Source organism: Molothrus aeneus, chromosome 7, assembly GCF_037042795.1.
Source record: "Molothrus aeneus isolate 106 chromosome 7, BPBGC_Maene_1.0, whole genome shotgun sequence".
NCBI classification, from domain to species: Eukaryota; Metazoa; Chordata; class Aves; order Passeriformes; family Icteridae; genus Molothrus; species Molothrus aeneus.
In genome coordinates, this window is record NC_089652.1 from 13,467,482 (window position 1) to 13,490,160 (window position 22,679).

Consider the following 22,679-nt stretch of genomic DNA (forward strand, 5'->3'; position numbering starts at 1 on the left):
GAAGCACTTTCTTGAGGCACCCTTAACCAGGGAACAACCACATGACCAAAGCAATAGACAGAAAAGCCAGCCTGGCACCATGGCTACCTTAACCCTCCTCTCCATACACTTCCCATGCAGACCACTCCAAGTTTATCTTTCCTGGCCACACACCAGCATCCATATGGTGTGAAACAGATGAACACTCATATTTGCCCTCCTTCCTCCTTGCTCCCACCTCTGTGGGTGTCCCAGAAACACAGCAAGAGCACGCACAGCTCCCAGGGCTCAATGCACCCATTCTGACCATGCCTGCTTAGCGCAGATCTCACAGCTCTGGCAGCCTGAATTGTTTCTCATTATTTATTGCTCATTTTGTTCTCTGGGATGGTGCAATTGCCTCTTAGGATTTGTGCCCTTTCATTTCCAGGCCTCAGTAACTCCTGAACTACAGTTTCATGTGGTTTTGTGATTGTTAACCCAGCATGCAGACGGGTCTACGACCACAAAAGCTCAATGAATCTTATATGGCAAAACACAGGCTGTGAAAACATTTTCTCCTTCATTTGCAGTCAAAGAACATACTCTCACCACCATGAACGATGCAGCAGCAGCCAGGTTTTCCAAGGAATAGTGTTTCCTCATTGCTGTGCAGAGGAGAAAGGACTATTTCTGCTCAGAGCATCATCAGTCTTTTAGCCGTCATCAGAAAAAGGGTCCCTCACAGATTAAACCCTCTGGGCCTGCAAAATCTCTGTTCTCTTCCCTCTTGTTGGCTGCAAGACTCACCAAGGTGCAGGAAGAAGAGACAAAAAGGACATTACCTTGTGGTTTTTCCCGTGTCGGTACATCATCCAGTCCTCCCCATTGGTGCTGACCTCCAGCTTGTAGGTACGCACATAGTAGCCCTTCTGGGTTTCTCTTGAGATGGCACCCTGTGTGGCAATGGCTGTGAGCACAGTCAGGAATTGGAGGTCCACCTTGCCAGGGGAAAAAGGGACAAGAAAGAGAGTGGTGACCACCTGAGAGTCCAGAGTGGCTAATTAGTTCCTCTCTCTGTCTCTGAAAAATTAAAAGGTGCAAATTCAGCCTGTCTCACTCTCTGTGGGTGCACAGTTCAACATCCACGACCCTTGCCAGGGCTGACTTCAGCAGGATAGAACCCTGGGACAAGAGTAGCTAAGGATCTTGATGTCTGTTTATATGGGACCATCACAAAGCCTTCTTCCTGCCTCAGACCAAGCAATAGGATCTGCACAGAAGAGCACATCCATTAAAGCAGGACAGAGACTGACTTTTTCCATGTAAAATAAAAGCATAATATCCAATTAGCAAGTGCTGCAGCTCTTGGTTTTGCCCTGCTGTTTTTTTTTCCTGTTTGTTTTACAACATGGGTTGAGAAAGGTCAGCAGAGCTGGCTTAGTAGCCCTGCCATGAATGAAGAATGAGACGTCTGCTAGAGGCAATGACATTCAGCACCTCCTGCTCGTAGTGCCCTTTAGCAAGCAGTGTCTCCCGGCGATGTGACACAGCCAGAAGCTGTGTGTGGACACACTGTGGCTCTAACCAGCTCCCAGGGAAAGCCTTTGCTCTGTCAGCCCCCCGCCTGACATCAGCCCGCTCACGCTCCCTGCATCGCTGATGAGATAAATATTATTCTAGTTGTTTTTCTATGCACCCTCTGGAGACTTTGGTCCTCAGGCCAGTGGTGGAGTCAGTGGCCCTTGTAAGTGGCAGAGGTCTCTCAGTCTCTGTCAGTCTGATGGAAAGTCCATCAAGGTTTGGGCAGAAAGGAGGGGCTGGGAGAGAGACAGCGGATGGAGTCAGTCCTTGTGCGGGCAAGCTAATGGGAGAGCCAGCCTGCCGCATTTCACCGAGGCACTGCAGCTCCCCTGCTGCTTCTCCCCATGAGCCAGAGGCAATAAAAAATTCAACAGCCCTTATGGTCAAGGGTCAGTTTAAGAGCGTGACACTCCATTTGGTGGGGGAAGAGGTGAGGGGGCTGGAAAGGTACCTGGAGGTACTCTTTGTTGCTGTCTACAATGGGGGTCCAGCCGTTGTCATCACTGTTGAGCCGGCTCTGCTGAGGGGTCCATCGCCCATCCGAGTAGGTGGAGGAGGCACTGATCTGCATGTTGGAGATCCTGCCAGACTCCATCCCCAGAGGCACATTGCACTGAAAGTCTAGAGCAGAAACACACATACACAGAGATTGGTTTACACTCTCAGTACTTCACCCCCGAGTGAAAGGCAGCTCTGAACTAATCTCTCCAGCTAACCCTGAGCAAAGCTGCCTGACTGGAAAGATGAACAGATCTGCACCATCTTGCAGGTTGTGTGTTCACAGATGGCACTGAAAAATTATAGATAGGGCAGCTTTGTGTTTGCATGGCCCTCTGAACACTAATACAGTCTGGATCTTTGTCCCTTTCTCTATCTTCTTCACCTTTGTTCAGTTTTGACACAATTCTGTCCCTTGCCTGCCTGCACTCCACCAAGATGTTCCAAGTACCCTTGCCACAAAGCTCCCATTTTGAGGGCTGTAGGTCTAAGCACTGACAAGGCAAGGAATACAGACAGACACATAAGGAGGGTGCTTACTGTTGCTGGCAGGAACATCAAGGATTGGAATGGGCAGCTCTAAAGGTTTTGTGAGCATGTGAGAGCAGGGATGCACGTGTGTTTGTGTCTGTGTCTATCTGCATGCACTCTATGTGGTATCAGGCCCATAGGGATTAACCAGACAAGATTATGAAAGACACTATAATGCTTTTGTTTGGATCTCCTCATTTCTAAGGCTTTAGAAGTCACAATTAGCTCATTTTTATGGCACATCTCATCTATTTTATAGCAGCTGTCCTGTAAAAACAGTACCAAAGAAATCAGTGATAGAAAATACTGCATGGGTGCAAACGTGCTTCTGCTGTAAACCAACGGGGCTCCACCAAACTGCCTGTGTTTTTTAATGTGGTCAAGTCAACCTTGGATGGAAATGATGGGCCAAGTTAAGATGTCAGTGCTATTATTAAACTTTCATTTTACACCACCATAAAGGAAAACAGGCCTGGCACTTTCACAAAGGCTCTGGTGCTTGATTTCTCAAGCTTTGTGTTCAATATTATATTTGCAAATCCAGATCAGAAAAGGGATTAAAGAACAGATCAACTGAGTGTGGCAATAGGTGATGGTGAAGAGCTCATGCTTATCTGTAACTCTCACACCTCAGCAGAACAATCCTTACTCATAGAGTAAGAGATTGTAACCCTGCTGCCCTGGTGCTGCACAACCCCTACTCTACCCTGCTCTCTGTCACAGGCTTTCAGTGGCAGGTCAGGGATTCGCTGTCTTTCTCTGGGACTGAGGGTTGTCCTGGAGGCTCCTTGTGTTGTATCAGAGGTTTGCTGTGAACAGAGGTCAAGAACAGTAGCTCTGAGGCAAAAAATATCATGGGAAAACAAATGGAACCTTTTCTTGCCTGTGTTATCATAAAAAATCAAAATGCTCTTCATTCTCAAAACACACAACTTACTTTCTCACTCCATATCAATTTGTTTTATAACCCTTATTAAGGGTTATAAAACAAAATTTGGCTTGAAATTCTTAGAGCTTTAAGCAATCTTTAATTAGACAGCCAAGAAATTCCAATTTGTGGTTTGGGACTGTGAATTTCTGGAAAACTAGAGAGAGAGAGAGCACGCATATTTTTCCCCATGCTTTAATGAATCTGCTGCACATGCTGGGCTAAAGTCTTCCCCTAAATCCTTTGGGCTCAGTACATACATGAAGGATGCTAACCCAAAAGGTATTGAGAACACTTCACAAGCAAGTGAAAAGTCAAAAAAAGGTCAGAAAGTTAAATTCTTACTTGAAATCCTACTTCTATCAAAATAGAGAAGAGACCTAAGTGAAACTGCTGTCTGCACTGCTTCTGGAGAACCAGTCCCTGGACACACTTCTGCCTGCTTTACTCTCACATATGCCAAATGAAAGATGGGAAACACAGGGGACACAACTAAGTCATACATACACATTTCCAACTCACTTTCTGGGACTTCCTGGTGGATCAAGTAGTACTGAGCAGAGAAACCATCCTTAGCCACTGCCAGGTCCGTGTGGAAGGTGAGAGAGAGGACGCCGGTGGTCGAGCGGATGTCCGATGGCATATTGACACCACAATACCTGCCTATCAAGGGGCCAACTGCAAAAGAAAGAGCAGCAAAGGTAATGCCTGCTTTTCCACTGGCCTCCTGGGTCACCAGCTCATTGCTGATCAGGATAAAAAAGATAGGCTTTGGGGATGGGCTATTTTTTATATCCATTGGCCTGGTGCCATGCAGTGCAGAAATATCCACTGCAGCAGGCATTGCTCTGCAATTGCTGGGAAATGCTCCAAAATGCTCTGTTTCTTGGTTTTGCTATAAGGTAGGGAAGTACTCCCATCATTGCATGAACCCACTGCCCTTCCCTGAGGGAGAACTGCTGGTGTTTGGAGTGTCCCATGGGGCTTTTCAGATCAGTGGTTACAACAGAGCAGTAGTTTGTGGTTTAATGAATGCAGCCTTCAGCAGGCACACTGTCCCCAGGCTGGCCATGGTGTGCCCTAAAGGCAGGTTGCAGGCTGCAGCCACCTTTGGGGTTAGGCACCCTTGGTGTTCAGACAGAGACTGCACAGTTTTGGAGCTTTGTGATACCAGGAAGGGCCAAGGAAAGCAGTGCAGCACCCCATGACTTACCCTGAGGGATGCCATCCCAGATGTCTAGCCAGTCATACTTGCAGTCTCCTTCCCCCGACTGCAGTGGGTCATGCTCGAGGTCAAAAAGCAGAAAGTGGAGGAGGATTTCTGTCTTTGGCTTGGCTATGATGGTGAAGATGCAGTCCAGGTTGTGTGGATACTTGTCAGGGAAACCTGGAGACTCAATAGTGCCGTTGGAGGCAGTGAAGTTTCTGGAGCAGTCCTCGGAGCCTGTAGCAGCAGGAAAAACCCAGAGCCTTAGCAACAACGAAGCTTAATGCCAACAATTTGGCACTGTGAAAACCCCATTCTGTGTTAGGGTTGCATATTCACTTCTGGAAAGTCCTGCAGCTCAAGAACTGTGGGAATAACTGCAAGAAGTGAGAAGGTGATTTTCAAAGCTTTCCACAGGTGGAGAGACAAGGTCCATGAGGTACTGTAGTGGACAACACGGTTCAAAATCCCTTAGACAGCTTTGCAAACATAATCTGTAAACCACTGCTGATCCTCCTGACAATAACCTCAAAACCAGGACTAGAAGAGTGATCCTATCCAAAGCCATTGCTGTGATTTGGCAGGACAGCAATGTGCCATGTCCCTCACACCGGTGGTGGTGGACAGGGAGGCCACACCATGTTGGCCTGTCTTCCCCAGCTGGCACTTTCCACTCTAACCCACCCCAAACTGACCTGTCAGACCTGTGTGCTGCTCCAGAGCCTGCAGAGAGGCCTGCTGGCACACAGGGATCCTCCATCCACAGTAGTCATGACACAGCTGTTACCTGCAGCCATGCAGGCAAAGGAGCCACAGCAACCCCAGGACTGGTGGAGGAGCCCCATTTGGGGAAGGAGCTGCCAGGGATGGGGCAGAGAGGAGTATTGGGATGTACTCATTTTGGAAAGGCTGTTCCCATGGGCCAGTCTCCTGCAAACTCCAGCCTTCCAGCACAGATACGTGTGCCTCAGTTTCCCCTTGAGAAAATCTGTAAGCACAAATATTTACACAGTGCAAGGGCCTGTGGGAGGGCCTGTGGGAGGGTGCCAATGTCTCCACTGTTTGCTGCAAACCCTTGGGAAGTGCACAGTTAGCCTGCAGCCCCCACTCCCGCCCCAAAGACCCACACAAGGGACAGGGGCTAGCTCCAGCATACATCCCCACAACATGGCCACATTAATAGTGGGGATAACAGAGGCCATGGCAGGGGGGGTTCTGCTGAGAGCAGGAACAGAGCCCTCTTTTTCACAGAATGAGCCATCCACACCAGAAATGCAAGTTATTTCTATCCTTAAGCAAGACCTTTGCGTGGTGGGGAGGACAGACAATGTTGCCTCTTATTTATTGCTGACCTCAGCACTGGCCTCGGCTGCAGCCGGGCCAGCTCGGTGCCCCCTCTCATACAGCCAAGGTGCCTCGGGCTGCTTGGGGAAAGGGGAATTTGTGTCATATTCATGCCACGGTGACTTTGAAAGCCTTGCCAGGACAATAGGCAACAGAAATCTGCAGCCTGGAGCTATCAGAGGAGAAAGAGGGTGTTAGAGAGGCTGCTGGCCACTGCTGCAACCTGGCACTAGCATTCACAAAGGTTTCTGCTTCACTTCCATGGGACACTCTTCTCCTCTACAAACCCTCTTGCTCAGGCTCTCCCAGGCAGTACCAGCCTTCCCAGGACTAATGGCAGACTTGTTATTCAATTCAGCATTAACCTACCGAGTCAGGCCAGCAGCCTGCAGTAATAGCAGGATCTTGCACTGCATTATGCAGTGCCTGGCTGGAGAGCTACTCAAGAGAGGCTCTTAATTGACTACCTAATGAACCAGCCAGCTTTTCTGGTGTGAACCTGTGGGGTAAAATGCAGAGGCAAAAAAAAAAAAAAAAAGCCAAACACAAATCACAGCATAGTGCCATGAGCAGGGATAAGGGTGTACTTTGTACTGAAAGACTAACAGATAAATAGTGAAAATAACACAAGCTCTGAGCTAGGGAGAAAATGAAAGGCTAAACCTAGAGTCAGGGACTGTCCTCTAGCAACAGGCAAGACCACATTAGACAACAGTTTCCTCACGTGGCATTCTTATCACATTTGGCATCTTTGTCTACATTTTGGCTAATAGCAGCAAACACAATGATCAGCTTTTTATAAGGAAGCTGCAGATAATCAACGGGAGTCATGCTGACTTCTGCAGCACAGGCCAGCCTGAGAGGAGACTTTGATGCCCAGCGCTGGAGAGCTCAGGCCGGCCCTGCGAAACTGACTCATAAAGGGAGCAGCAGGGAGGCTGGACCAGCCAAGGCAGGCGGCTCTTGTCAGCCCACAGACTGCTGGCTGATACCCATCAGGGGATTCAAAGACTGGTATGTGGTTGTTTGTATGCAGATTGCTTCTCTCTCACACTGTGATAAGGGAAATTTAGCACAAGTTGGGGAAATAAATGCTCCATTGAAAAGAGTTGTTTTTTTAGATCACCTTTAAGACAGAAGGAATCTGCAGCCACTGCTGCTTTTACTGATGAGGACAATGACAATCCGATGACCTTTAAAGCTAGTGACACCCTTGCTGGTTACCCTGACAGCTCAGATGGAAACTTGGCCCGTGCCTGCCTGCCTGCCAACAAAAGGCAGGGTTTGCTTGTGCTGCAGGAGCCCTGCAGCCAGCACTGCCCACAGCCCTCTCTGGAGCCCTGGCAGGGACTGGGGTTGGGCAGATGTGGGCTGGGAGTGCTCCCGGATCACGGGCTCACCCGCACTCCTGTGCCAGAACCTGCCTTGCCAGGCTTGATTTCGTGGGCTGTGGTTGTAAGAAAGTGTGGCTGTATCTGGAGAGGATGGCTGCCTGCAGGGGTGGGGGTGGCAAAAGGAGCCAGCGCCACTTCAGCTCCAGCCTCCAACCACTACCTACTCTCCTCCAGATGAGCCCTTGATTCCTCTCCCTCCCTCCCAGTAACAACTTCTCCTTCCCTCACAGATTTGGTCCCTTACTGGCTCCCAGCCAGACCAACAGGGTTCCTGTCTGCCACCCCTTCCCACAGCATGGCCAGGCCACCTCAGCCAGCTGGACCAGCCCACAGTGCCTCATGCCCTGAGTCAGGGCATGGATGGAGTATGAGGTCAGGCACAACTCAGCACAGCCTGCTGGGCTCACAGGAAGTGTGAGCAGGGTGAGAAAGGCAAGGGAGGCTGAGGTGGGTCTTCTCACCTGTATTCTTTGCCATCCTTACTGATGGCAACTGGCCTTAGCAAACCCCAATATCTGGCTGAATCACTAAACTTTCAGGACTAATCTGCATCTTAACCATAAAGTAACAGTGGTGGTGAGCTGGCTGCTCAGCAGCTCAATGGCCAGTTATGCAGTCCAGGCAACAACCAACAACAGCACTTTCCTCATCCATCTGAACCTTCACACAAGTCCTGTCCTCATTGATTCACAATGAATTTTGGGAGTCTCCTTCTCTTGCAGCAAAGTCTCTACATTCACATCTACCTCCAGCCAGGTTGTGGGCTGTCTGTGCACCTCTGCCTGCTACACAGCTGGCCCAGGACCCCTGGGCACTGCTGCCTGTGCTCCTCATCTTTTCTTTAGAGATGCTGGATAAACGGCCCTATTGTGATCCTTTTTGATTCTTTCCATGGCACAGATTTTTTTTTTTGGTGCTGGACACAATGACTGAAAGCCACGTGTGTTGTCTTCTAACACATCACCAAAGGACTGCGGGCACAGGGCAGGTGCCCGTGTGCCCACACAAAACACTCTCCTGATCCCTCAGCATGCAGGCACACCTCTCTCACATGCACACAGAGCAGAGGCTATTTTTTCAAGCCTTTCTTCCCAGGCACAAAATTCTGGCAAATATTTAGACAGAAACGCTACTAAAAGGGCTTTGAGCAGATTTTTCTTTCCTCAATAGTAATTAAGAATTAAATAGTTATGAACACTTCCTCTTATATCAGCCTGGAAGGGTGCTGCCGCAGACTTTGACAGCATTGCTGACAGCAATCACTTGAAGACTAGAGTTCCCCACTTACAAACCCCCCATCCATGGAGAGAAAACACAGCATCACTGATCAACCCTGAATCACAACTCCACAGGAGGGGGAGCTCCATGCACTTCTAACAGAGGGACAACCCCCTTTTAGTCCTAACATGCTGGAGAGTAAAGATATATGTTTCTAGTCCTCAAATACAAGAGAACATTTAAGGAGGAACCCTGCTTTAATTGCACCCTGTGATCCAAAAATTCACTGTCATGTGCCACTAAGATCTTCACCTTCTTGGAAATGTGACGCACAGACTTGCTTCACTTTAAAAAAAAAAGCCCTTTATCTCTGGAAAATATGCTAGAAATCACATTGAAAAGGTGGCCAAAGGCATCTACAGACAAAGATAATTGTGTCAAACAGTATGGGAGACAGGCACTGACTCAGACACTCACCCGTCTTGTAGATCTCATAGCGCAGAGAGAAGCCGGCACCTTGCCGTGCGTAGTCTGAGGTGAACTTGATATAGAGAGAGGGGCCAGAAGAGATGATGGTAGGAGGTGCAATGTTCCCACAGTGCTTGCCCAGCAGGTCTGCCGCTTCGCTGTCCCCATCGCGGATCTCGATGTAGTCATACCTGCGGAGGCAGGTGAAATGGCAGGGAAACCATCTGTCAGGGACGTGCTTCAGGATGCCAGGCACAAACAAAAACCACTCTCAGTATCTGCATATTTCACAGAACGTCTTCCAGACAGGTACCTGGGACTCTTATTCACAGCACACCACACCACAGACCCCAAAATACTTTTTCTCTTTTGTCTGACTACATTTAGGTCCTTTCCTCTGCTGTCATTCACGTCATTAATTTGCTGTACATACATCCACTCACCTTCACAGCCAACATGCAAAATTTAGAACACGCTTTACCTCCATTTCCACAAAACTCCTTTGGCATGGGAGAAGCTCAGACACAACTCTCCTGAGGCTGCTCTCCTCCCCTGAGCTCTCTTCTGGAGTGCCATTGTGCTGTTTGGCAGAGCTCGCTTTATTCCAATATCCATGTGGGATTTGGGCAAGTACGTACTAAGTGAGACTGTCAGTGTTCAATCCACGTGAGCAGGTAGCTCTTTTGTGCACTGATACCACACTGGTCCTTTAGCAAGCATGGCAAGTAAACTCACTTAGCACTTGGACATTAATATTAATCCTCTTCTATCAAGTGCTAATGAAGATTTTCCATGGATGAGAAGTTTTGTGTAAGAGCTGGGTACCTACACTCATTATTGCTAATCCTGTACACCCTGCAACTGCAACCTGCCTTTGCTAAACCCTACTTGAAGATGTTCCTACTGGCCTGGGTATCTGACTGGTCTGGGGGAGGAATGCGTAGGGTTAGAAGAATTGCCTCCTGCTGCAGAGACAAAAGCTTGTTGCAAAGCTTGGCTGGAAGGTGAAACTGCCACAGATCCCTCCATATTTTCTAGGCCATGAGTAGGCAAGGTAGTAGTATCAGGCTCTGTGTGCTGTGAAGAAACAAACAGCTTTTACGTGTACATCTTGTTCTTCAGCTGCTTTCTAACACCCACTCCCCGCCCCTCTCCTCTGTGGCCAGCACGCTGCTATTTACAGAAACTGACCATCTCTCTAGGACTGTTTATTTGCTTTGTATCAACCTGTTTGAACAACATGCTACAGCTCTTCTTAAGGGGCCAGGGAGGAAAAAAGCATTTCCAGGCTGCCAGGAATCTGCCTTTCTTCTTTGTCACAAGATCTTCTGTTTGAGAATGGAGAGTTGAAAGGAGAAGTAGCTTGCTGGATACAGAATGATCCTCATGTGACTCATTCCCATTCTGCAAAGCACATATCGGCGAGCAACAGCCTCAAAACAAACTTACAGGGACTTAGTGTGCTCCTCCACAAAGAAAGATGGCCCAGACAGCTTTGGTTTCACTCCTTTCTGGGATTAAATCAGGCTGAGAGCCAGAAGCAAAATGCCTGCAGATAAAATCCTGTCTATGCTGGACTGAGCACTCAACTAGCTGCAATTGCCCAGCCTTTAACTTCATTACAGACTCAATTGGCTTGGCCAAGGTGAAATCCAAGTGGTCTTGAGAAGTGGCACTCGAAGAGGAAGAGCATTTGGCTTAGCTGGTGTGTGGACACACAGCAATGTAAATGAAGATCTGCTCCCTCTGCTCTCTCCTCAGCTTGGCCTAGCCCCTATCACCTTGTGACCCCTTGTTACCCTGACACCAGTCAGCAGCACCCTGCGTGACTCCACTAATGTCCATCATGTGTAGCTTCATCCTACCATCTCTCCAGGGAGGAGGAACATAGAAGGCAGTGTTAGTGCTTCTAAGTAGAATTTTTTCCTCCTTGTTTGTCTATTTGTTTAAAGTAGTACTGAGCAAACAGCGGGGACATTTTGTTCTCTAAATAACTACTTGCTTTCAGTGTGCTTGCAGCCCTTCCACATTTGAAGTGCACATCTGTGCTGCAGAACTACTGGCTACTAGTGAAATTTGAGTATGTGGCAAAAAATTAATTTGGCAAAAACATGAATGTTGGCAAAACACAGTTAATGGAGTGGACTGTAAAAGCTGCCATTTTCATGCACAGGCAGAGGTTAGCTGCATCCCAGGGAATCACATCTGTTTGTGCCCTCATGGGGTTGTTCCTCGCCAACACAGTACATGGCTTCAGCTGCTTGACTGCAATGATCACAGCTTCTGCTGTGGCCAGCACAACAAATATCCTAGTGCTGTCCACATGGCTCCTCAAGCCACCCAGTTCTGTAGGGGCCCTGGAATTTCAGAAGCAAGTTCTGGACCAAGAAATTTTTGCTTATTGAATGGGTGACAGACTTCCAGTAATACATACAATTAGGGAATATTGCAATCTGCTCATGGGCAATCTGCAAATGGAAAATTAAAAGAATGAATCTAGTAAGTAAATCATCAGGAAATATTTGCCTTTTTAAATTAAGCCCTATTTGGCTTCATTCAAGCAGCTAACTTAGCTTTCTCACACTGGAGCTAATCCTGAATAAATCAAATGTTAAAAACAACTGAAAAAAGCCTTTAAGAGAAGGTCAGGAAATATTTTTTTGCCAAATGTAAAATGAATAGAAATGTGTAAGAATTTTCTTCCCTAGTCAAAAAATCTTGGCCCAAGTCCTCTGCTCTGCATGAGGCAAAACCTTTTCTTTGGGTCATATAAACAGAGTGTGAATTGGGGAAGTACTACACTTGGGAGAAAGCACCAGTCCAGATGAGCAGGAGCCCCTACTTCCTTCTCCATCACAGCAATTAAGCTTTAGGCTTTCAAAATGAAACACTAAAGACAGCCAATCAAAACTGTTAAACTTCCAAACTTCAGCAAGAATGCCAGCTAATCCCTACCACAGATTGTTTTGGAACCATGAGCTTTAGGCATGTCCATGCCTTGGCCCTCCATCAAACAGATAAACCCCATTCTCCTCATTCTGGGTCAAGTTACAATCCAGTTTGGCCAAATCTTCGCTCCTGTTAAGCTTAAATATGGTTTCTAGACTTTCTTCTTCCCTAGTGAAAAACAAGAAGAAAAATTGGAAGAAAACCCAACCATGCTTCCTACTCCAACCATTTCATTTTCAGATAACTATGGCCTAGGGCACAGCTGAGTGGGACACATTTATGCTGCAGTGGTGTTCAAGCTGTCTCATACAGTGCCCAGCAATTTGCATTTCACTCATATAACCAAATCCGTTGTTTCAGTCAACATGCACCAACATTCTTGTGGGCTGACCTCTCTGGCATTACCTCCACTGGGAAAGCTGCCATCTCCAAGCACATTTCATGGCCACCTCTCCACACCTAGGCATCGCTCCAACGAGCCAAGCATAAACATGTGAGGGCAGGGTGCAACCTCTGTAACCCACAAGTATAATGAATTGATTAACCAACTCTTCTTTTGCAGGGAAGGTGACCACACTTGGCTGCTCCTCCAATGGCACAGTGGCAAGATCTTCTGAGCTGCCACTTGAGTGACAATGCCAGTGAGTTGGTTTGAAACCACCTCAAACTGCTTTTCACCAGGGAGTTTTGAGGCTGGGAGGCAATGCTGAAGTGCTATTAACTGCCCAGACAATGGAGGCTGAGAAAAAGGAAATACAAGGCTTAGATGGTCTTCTTGAAGTAGTTTAACAGAATTAAATGAAAAATGTACAATGCTTATAAATATTGCTGCATTTTTATTACAGATTTTTCAGTAAAAAGTGCTTTGCTCATGTTAAGAGAGCTTTTATAAACTAATTATAAAGCACTTCTACAGCCTGTATTGTTCATGCTTGTTTGCTTGCTTTTTCCTCCAGTCAACCTCTCTGCTTCCCAGGCTTTCCTTTCTCTTTTTCCCAAGTCACTTTGCTGCTGGCTTCCCAAATGAGGTGCAACAAAAGCAAACAAGCCCCAGCTGCAGCGATTATGAGAACACCTCCAGCTTTTCAGTCCTTTTCTGCTGCAAAATAGGCAATCTGCTCCCTGACCATTAAGCTGTGCTCCATGATCCCCTAGGGCCAGGGCAGACCTCCCAGGTGCCCACCCAGGCACTGTTGAGCTCCAGAAATGCTACAACCCATGTGGGGAGCAGCACCAGAAGCCTGTGACATTCCTCTGGGTGCTCCTCTCCAGAGGGACACTCAACACAAGCAGTTTAGTGACCCAGTTCAGCAGTTTAGTGACTGCTGAACACAAAATCAACAGCCCCATTGACCTTCATCCCCAGGTCCCAAGAGATGTTGAGTCCTTCCCCCCTGAAACATGCTTCAGGGCATTACAGTTTAGCACAGGGAGAAACATGAATAACAGATTATTCATGTGTTCACAGCCATATCACTAGTCCTCTGAATGCATAAACTTGTGCAAGCCTTGCTTCAAAGCCTAAGGAGGACTGGCCAAGCTCTGACCTAGCTGGCAGCTTTCTCTGTCTCTCTCTAGGTCTATGATTTGAAGAGGGTGAGGATTTGCACTCAGCAAAGCCCTGTTTCCAGTGCTTGCCAGGACTGGAGAGAGAGGCAAGGCTCTAACCTGAACCTCCCCAATGTTTAATTTGGAGCTATTATTTATAGGCGTTTCCATGGGGCTCATGACTGCAGCTGGCAAACAGTAATGATGGGATTCTCACGAGATCCTGGGAGGTAAGAAGGCAGAGAGGAGCCTTCTGCCCCAAGGTCACACAGGAAGTTTGCAGCACAGCCAAGAATAGAAGCCAGTCTTGACTGGAGAGATTATATTCTATTGGAGAAATCTGGCCTAGAGAGACAGGGAGACGAATAGGTACAGACTGCATGCCAACAACCCTAAATTTGGGAATGCCCAGGACTGACTTGAGCCTTCAAGACCTCTGATCTGCTTGAACCATATGTCATTGTGTCTTGAATGCATCTGCTGAGGAGAGGTAGAGAAACTGCAATTATAGTGAAATTCAGCAGGTGTTAATATTCTGCAGGTAGCTGGGCAAGGCCTGTGCTTAGCCACAATGGCAGCTAGTAAATACAATTGTTCCCCCTTTGAAAAGGTGGTGGGAGGTTTCTCAGAAATTCTTATAAAAAGCATGAGGTTTTTTGAACATTCTCTAAGAACAGACAGTTTCTTAGAAACTAAATAGCAGTAGTAGTATAGAGATAGTTAAGAAATGGTGAACCAGCATCTCTGTCCTTGTTGTGCAATCAAGAGGTGGCTAGAATTAATGTCCATTATGTGCTAGCTGGCTTAGTAATTTTTCTGTGTCACCACTCATCTTCATGCTCTTTTGTACACCACCTTCCAACTAAATCCTTATTTCATGGGTGGTTACATTGCGAAAGACAAAAAAAAAACTTTTCTGTGATGTTTACACAATCTTGAGCAACAGCAGAACATGCCCTTCAAAGGTTAAATTGTTCCAGAAGCTACTGAGGACTTTTAAATGATTTTTTTTTACAGCCATGATAGCAGAGGCAAGTACCACTGTTGTCTGATGAAACAAGAGCAATGAAGTTTGATCTTAGCTGCCAGCCCTTAATCAGAGTAATTAATTATAAATACAGCAGATGAATTGGATTCTCCTTTGACTTGAACTGGTTTTACACATGTGAAACTCATCATTTTAAGGGTAATCACTCCTAATTTATCCTGGTGTGAGAAGAGAATCAGTCCTCATAGACACAGGCTCTGATACGGATTTGTGCACACAACTAAAAATCCTGTACCACATCTAGGTTTAGCCAACGAAACATCCTCTACTCTCAGTGGAAGCAGATTTCTCACACCCAGCTTGGATTGGGATTAATTGTTCTTCTGCACTGACAACAGAAGTACTTTAAATCACTCTTACTGACTAGACCTGGGCTTTGGGTGTCTGAACAATGCAGAGGTGAATCTGATCCCAGTCTGAACCTTTTGGGGCCATTTTTGCCTATGTTGAGGCAAAAGATGCTCACAGAGCTTGCCCTTGTTTTGCCCTTATGGAAATAACTGACTCTGGCAACAACAGAGAGAAATGGGCTATAATTGCTCTGAATCTGAAGGGATTTCACTGGATTTCAGTGACTAAAATGACAAAAATCCAAGCAGGGGGAGAGCTAGGCTGGTGTGGGGGGAGTGGGGAGCGATGGCACAGGCAAAACTGCTTAGGATTTCTCAGAAGTTTGTTTTGAATTTGTTGTATCCAATTACATCTTGTGTAATCACAGTATTGTGGGGGTTTGTAATCATTCTACTGTGCTTTGGATTATTTTCTTATCTCCTCAAAAAATCTGACCAGAATTTCTGAGAAATGAAAAAAATCCAGTTATCCAGTTAAAGGCAAAGAAAAAAAAATTAAAAAAAGGAAAGAGGGAGAGAAAAAGAAAAATAGAGAAGGAGAGGAAATAACCCTATTGGATTGGAAAACTTTTTCAAAAAGACAAAAAAAAGGCAACTATAAAGAGCCTCTATTTTTTACCCTTTGGGTTGTTGTTTTCATCCCCTATGAGCACTGTGGATGGGAAGAGGCTTTCAGCAGTTACTGCTAACTCATGCGGGGGGGCCAGGGGGGGAAGGCAGCCAAAATACTTCGTGCGAAGGGAGGAATAAAACCTAACTGCAAAGTGCTCCCGAGGCAAGTTCTGATTCAGGAGGGAATTTCAGCTCCTAGCATGCTGCTGCCCTCCCTTGAGACAGGAGAGCAAAGGCTCCCCCGCGCTGTGCCGCTCATCCCAGGCTGCCTCCCTCAAGCTGCGCCGCCGGATCGCTGCGAAAAGGCGCCTTGGGGTGGAGAGCTGCTCTCATCTGGGGCTTGTCTGGAAAACCGACCGTTATATAAGAAAAGAGATGTGCTAATGTGCACTTAGGGGGTTTTCTGCAGGCTGTTGTTCAGGAGTTACACATGGCTGTTTAATTTTATTTCTGCCTCCAAAACCATCTCTATAAATTCCTCACTCTTCTATTTTTAGCTACAGGGGTCTTTTGTTGCAAGATGTCTTTGGTGTTCATTGGTGAGGGAAGTATCATGGTGAAATCAGGAATAAAATATAGAAAGCATGCTCAGAATAAGCCCCCTTTCCATGGCATGTTGCCTTCTGTTGCTGCTCTAAGGGAACTGAAGCAACTCACAACCCTTTCATACCCCAAAACGCAGGACACTTGAGAAAATGCATTTGCACTTTTCTCCTTCTGCTACAATCCATCTGTGGAAAAAATTAGACTTTGGTTTCGATGTCATTTTACTGTCACCACTCACAGGCACTTGATCACTAACAGAAAGAAAAAATAAATATAATAAAAGATAACAACCACAAAAGGAAAATTTACTGCCGAAAAGCAGCAGAGCAGGCAGAAGGCAAGGGCAAATGCTCACTTTGATCTCTTTGCAGTGGGGTACAGATTTCCCTTTTCTGATGGGATCCAGTGCCTGACAGCCCAAGCAATAGGTGCGGACAAGCTTAGGTCAGGCTGTCCAAATTCTAGGGTGCTGATGAGGATTAGGGAACACTCACATGGCCTGCTGTGCCAGCCCTAGTCCCAGAGGAGGGAGTGATGTCCCATCACACCTTCCTGGTGCAGTATCATCATGGCCTTAGACACAACACACAGTGAAAAGCAAAAGGAAAGAGTAAAAACTGGGATCAGAGGAGGATCAGAACTTGGTAGCTGGACTTTCCACTATCACTCATTTGCACTGGCTTTTTTTCAGCACAAAACTGAAATAAACACCTCGTTAAGCACCAATTGTATAAAGGAGGTTGTAAGAACAGAGCCCTGACCAGCCCACCCTCACCTTCCTGGCTGTCTATATCCCTCATTAATGATGGATGGTCACCCAGGGACTGCCCCACCATAGCATGACTTTCTGACCCTGCATTTTCTCAGACACAGCCTGTTCACAGCCCAGATCCCGCCTTAGCTGATGCACAAGTGAGTAAAGCTTTGCTGCCAAGACTGGCCTGCAGCCTCCACTATTTGGGCATTCCCACAATTTGGCTGTGCCAGCTTGTAGTAGGAGCTGTTTCTGAGGCAAACAGTGCACCAAAACCTTCTTGATCCCTCCTTGCTTGCTGCATAGCACAGCTTCTCCTACCCCCTTCTCTCCTCACAATATGGGCATTGCAGCTCAATAGCTATCTGAACCAAACGGTGCCAAGTCTGAGCACATCAATGCCTGAGTGAGGGTGAGTGCTGTGCCACACATGTGCCATACTTTGCTGTGCATTGGCAGCAGCAGTGACCTCCCACATGGCTCTCTTTGACAGCAGTGACTATCTGGACGTGTGGGAGGAATTAGCTGCTGGCAGGGGCTGGTTGGTACCCCTGAGGTGAGCTCAGCCCAGGACAGCAGGTCAGAGAGGCAGCCACATCAAGATAGAAGAGGGAGACAGAGGCGAGGGAATGGGATGCTGCATGAGGCTGGTAGGTACCTTTTCTCCTTAAGGTGCTCTGGGAGCAGGGGGATGGGGCTGTCCCTGTTTCTCCCACAAACAAGGACCCTGACACTGCTTTGTTCAGAAAGATTTTCTTTCAAGCAACCCTTGTGTCACCCTCCCGTTCAGCTGTGGCAGTGTGTCTGCTTTGTCCTGCCAGCTCAGCCATGGAGTGTTTACAAGCCTCCCTCACCCTTCCAGGCTCTGGTTCAGCTCCATTGACACTGAAGGCAACAGACTCCTCTCTTGGCGTGTGATGAATCAATTACTTCCTCTGACACTCTATTACTATAGCCCTTACATCTCCAGATTGCAGATGAAAAGACAGGCTGAAATGGGGGACAGGGAAGGGGAGAGGTCTCCTGAGGTCTCCTTCAATTGAGTTGTTGGACATCTGAAGAAATCCCCATCTGCCATATTTAAAGACAGAGAGATGTTTTGCTCCGGAATGGCAGAAAAATCAGAGGGTTTTCACAAAAGAAAACCTAAGAAATCAAATGGGTCAAAAAACTACAACAAGATGCAGTGAGTATAGATCAATGGTGAGTCAGTCACCTCTGCTGATGGAGATCCCAGACCTTATTCCCACCCATGATTAACAGCCAAATATTGGTATTACCAAAGAGACTGTCATTACACCTTCCTTCTCACTGCAAAATAACAATGTAAATGAAACCTCACACCAACACTCACAGAAGAGGAAGGAAGCTGAGCACATGCCTCAAACTCTCGTGCTGCCGGTGGAGGGGGGGGCACTTCTCCTTGTTGGACATCCATCAACAACCCCAGCTCTGAGGTTTCCCTGGAGGTTTCTAACACGTGGAGCACTTCCCATGCAAACACTCTGCATGCAGCATGGCCTCAGCAGGCACGGGGCTGAGAATAGGAGCTCTCCCATCACCAGTGGATGAGTACTGCCTGTCTCAGGAAAGCACAACTCCGCCTCAAAAGATTCCTCACGCAGTATCTTCTGTACTGCTGCAAGAAGGTGGGGGCAGTCACATAACACCAACAGCCACCCTGCTAGTTTCTGTGCCATTTGTAACAGAATGAAGTCTTTGGCAGAGGATTTCTGCTGTCAGACCCCACTGCTTCATGCTCTGCTTCTAGGAATTCATTAAACAATAATATCCTCCATGTCTGACCCAGTGTTACTTTAAAACCACACCATACCACTGTACTGTGGTTGCTCACTAAGGCTGCATGTAGATCTCAAGAATTCCTTGGGATTAGCAGTGGGGTGGGGTGAGAAACCAACAGAAAATCCCTAGGTTATTCACTCTTTCTAATGACCTACTGATCTACTCACTAAGCCAGCATAAGGAAGGCTTTCTATGTGTATTTGAACTAATATATCAAAGACATCCTAGCTGTGATTAGTGGACCATGACTGCTATTAACTTATAAGGAATTCCAGGATCACCAGACTGTGGTTTGCAACATATTATTACCATGCCATTCAATGGTGGTGTGCAGCCACTTGATTTAAAGGAAACGGAGAACTTGCCTCAGACTAAAACCTAACCTCCCCCAATTCCTTCAAATATGTTCTATGCCGAGTTCTGGCCAAAAGCAGCCACAAATTTCTTGTGTTTTTCAGTCTGCTCTTTGCAGTCTGTTCTTTTTATTTTGCATTCATATTTAATTGCAGAATTCACACCCAGCCAGAAAAGACTGAGAATAAACTGGTTGTCTTCTGCTGCACTCTGACCTACTCCTGTGTGATGCTGCTGTTCAGCAGCCTTTGGAAGGGAGCGTGCTTTGCACTCTTGCTATCTAGACTGGGTTTTATGCCTGCAGATGCCCAGATCTTCTTTTCTTTATAACACAGGGAATTTTAAGTGACTCACCAAGGCAGGAACAATAAATCAATAGCAGGAAAGGGGAAGAACCCAAATCTCACAACTCTCAGAACTGATATTTGCTGGGGAGTCTGCCAGTCCCTCGTTACAGCCTGACAACAGGGATTATATCCACTAAAAAGGCTGCAAGTAGCTAAATCAAACAGTTGCTCACTAAAAGGCTAAACTAGCTCTTATGTAAATCAAGGTAAAATCTCACATTTCCTTTACAGAGCTTTGCATCTAGTCCTTAACAAAAATATCAGTCTAGAACTCTCCTTACATTCACTAAACCTTCAAACTCCTGCATCCAGACAACAAACCCATGATGCAGAAGAGCATTGCTAAGCCCTCTGTACCACACAAAAAAAGTGACCAAGACTCATAGTCCCACAGACATTTATTTAGGCTTCTGAGACCTCTTTGGGATGAGCCTCTGTGAAGGGTGTCACCTGGTGTCACATTGTGTGCTGGAGCACTGTTGCAAAGATAGTCAAAGGCCTCAGGCTCTGCTGAAACAGCAGGAGCACCTCAACACTGTGGTTATCAGGCATTCCAGTGGGATTACCCTACTCCTATCCTACTGCCTCTACACTGAGCAGGGTCTGCAAAGATGCAAAGGATTTAGAGCTGGAGCTTGCTCAAAAAAGGCACATGTTTCTGACACTTTTAGCTGAATTCTGAACCAACTTAATCAGGAGTCACCACAGCCAGCCCTGTGCTGGCTCCCTCTCCCTTGCTGTGAGGTCCTGTTCCTTCCCTTGCTGGACAGAGAGGCTGACTAAAAAGCGAGTACACCACCACGACAACCAGTTCCTCCTCAACAGCAGGAAGGAGGGGGAGAGGTCTCTGTCTCTAATCCTATTGTTCCCAGTGTCACCAGCTGGCCCTCAATTTGTCATCATGCCAACAGGAAGCAAGGTGCAAAACAAGATTTGATTCCTATGCGCCGGATGTTAGTGAGCTGGCGGGTCATAGGAGACCCCATGAGAGAGTATTTGGGGCCATCACCTTCTGCAGAGCCTGGAGCAGGCCTGTCCCTCCAGGAAAAGGCTCTGGGGCACAGAGGAGCACAGCCACAGAGAAAGCAGAGATGGGAAGCAGAGAAGAGGGATGTGAACAGCCTTGAGCTGTTAACTCATGTGGCTGGTCTCATCATCACAGCTAACCCATTCACTGATGTTCCATTTTGGAAAATGACCCGGGCTTGATGGGAATTATGAACCATACAGCGGATGCTGGATGGAGTTAAAAAACAGTAGAAGCTCATTTGAAGACAAGTTGAGCTGCAGTGTCGTGTTACCCAGACTGAATAATTTCCTGTACATTAGAAATGTTGCTTCTGGCTACCCATGCCACAAATGTATGAGCAAGCAAATGCCTTCCTTAACATCTCATCTTTGACTTCCCCTCACTGCAAAGTTAAAGCTCGACTCCCCCAGTACTTCAGGAGATGCAGTCACTTCCCCTTGCATCCTAGCAAAGAACCCCTCCAACCCCTGGCATTCTCTAGTGCTCCAAATGTATTTCTCTTTTCTAAGCATTTTGCCAATCACTAGATGAACTGCATTGTTTCTAAAATGTTTGCTAATAAGCTACTTATGCATACTTTTCAAAGCATTTACTAATTAGCTGTCCATGATTGCTGCCTTGTCTACTCTTAACCCTCACTGATGGAAGGATGGCTTCTCCCAATATTACACTCTTATTTGAAGGAGATGGCAAGAGAGGCAGGCTGAAAGTGGCAGCCCCCAGCTGCCTGCCTGGCTTTGGCTCCTGGGTCTGGATGCAGCTCTGCCTTCCACATCAGCTCAGAGGAATTTGAGCCAGTGGCTTTGTGGCTCTCTAGGAAGAATGCAGAGCTGTTTTCTTCCAGTGCTCAGCTTTTTGGCCACTCAGGAGATGGCCATGCTGCCATAAGAGGCCTTCAGTGGCTGTCCAAGCTGCACGTGTCACCCTTTGTGCTGTGGCATGTTGCTGCCGGTGTCCCCTGGCCAGCAGTGCTCTGTGAGATGGGCACTAGGAACGTGCTGTCTCCCCAGCCAAACCTCGGTTCACTCTGGCCTTCAAGCTGGGAGCAGACGTGTCTCCTCCTGCCATGCCTGCCCTGTACCCAGCACACATCAGGATCATTCAACTCTCTTGGCACCATTAGGGCTCTTATGAGGTCACAGTGACCACTGCATAAATTTCCTCATGATAATGGCCCCAGTTCCTGTTTCTTGAAACCTTCTGGGTTTGACAGGGGGACCCAAAGACAGGAAAAAGAGCCTGACTGCAGCTCAATTTCCAGTTTGCCTCCTCCAGCCTATGTGGGAGTCCCCAGCCCCTGTCTGCAGAAACTTTAGCCAGCGTTTGGCATGTGCCACCAGAGGGGGCTGCGAGCCACGGCAGCCGTCCCCTAACTCCCTCCCAGGCAGGGATCCCACCGATTGCAACCCAGTTGCAGCATGTGCTGGAAATGGCTGCAGAAAAATCCACTGGCCGTGGTCTGACTACCAGTCGGGATTTTTTAAAACACTGTTCCTCTGGAGCAGATGTTATGAGTCAGCTGGAAGGTCTTCCGCTGGCAGAGGAAGCACAAGCATGTCCACTGCAGCCTGGAGGGAGTGTGCCTCTGCTGCATGTGCATGGCCCAGCCCAACTCTCTGGTAGGGTCAGCTGAGTGTGGCTGGGGGTGGCAGAGTCAGTAGCCAAATGCAGGAGGGAGCTTTTAGTGGTCCAAGGAGAAGACCAGCAGTGGGAGGGTGGCATGAACAAAAAGGTGGTTGGTCATAAACACAATGACTCATGCATAGCTGAGGTTTTGGACTTGGATTTTCCAAGCAAGCAGAGCACACAGAACAGCACAATGGCAATTAAGAAGTAGTGGACAGCTTAGCTACATGAATGCAAAAGCTGTCCCTGTTGCCCATCTATTGCAAATGGTTCAGGTCACTCGTGGGATCCCAAATAAACTCCAGCATGCACAAGAGTGCCCAGTAACCCCCATATTACACAGAAGTGGAAACATTTCGCCACAGCAGCAGCCTGTTCTTTTCCACTGGATGCCACTTCCCTGTTCATTGAGCAGATACCAATGATGTGGGGTGCAGTACCTGAGCTCCAGCTGCACTCACAGCACAGATGGGAACAAACAGCCAGGCACTAGAATGATCATTTCTGAATAGCTCGGCAGATCTTTTATCAGAGCATCAAACTTCCCTTTTGGCTCTGGCATTACTGCTGTGGCCCCACAGC

General features: G+C 47.3%; 1 protein-coding gene across 4 annotated transcripts in view; it reads right to left on the reverse strand.

The window, feature by feature from the left end:
• Positions 1-22,679, reverse strand: part of NRP2 (neuropilin 2) — an 89,347-nt gene that overhangs the window by 51,466 nt on the left and 15,202 nt on the right. For all 4 annotated transcript variants that reach the window (XM_066553963.1, XM_066553962.1, XM_066553966.1 and 1 more), the window contains exons 3-7: positions 9,140-9,321; positions 4,713-4,943; positions 4,022-4,177; positions 1,994-2,163; positions 804-959 (exon numbers count right to left, since the gene is read on the reverse strand). In XM_066553963.1, coding sequence (XP_066410060.1) covers positions 804-959; positions 1,994-2,163; positions 4,022-4,177; positions 4,713-4,943; positions 9,140-9,321 — 895 coding nt within the window. The remainder of the gene's footprint in view (positions 1-803; positions 960-1,993; positions 2,164-4,021; positions 4,178-4,712; positions 4,944-9,139; positions 9,322-22,679) is intronic.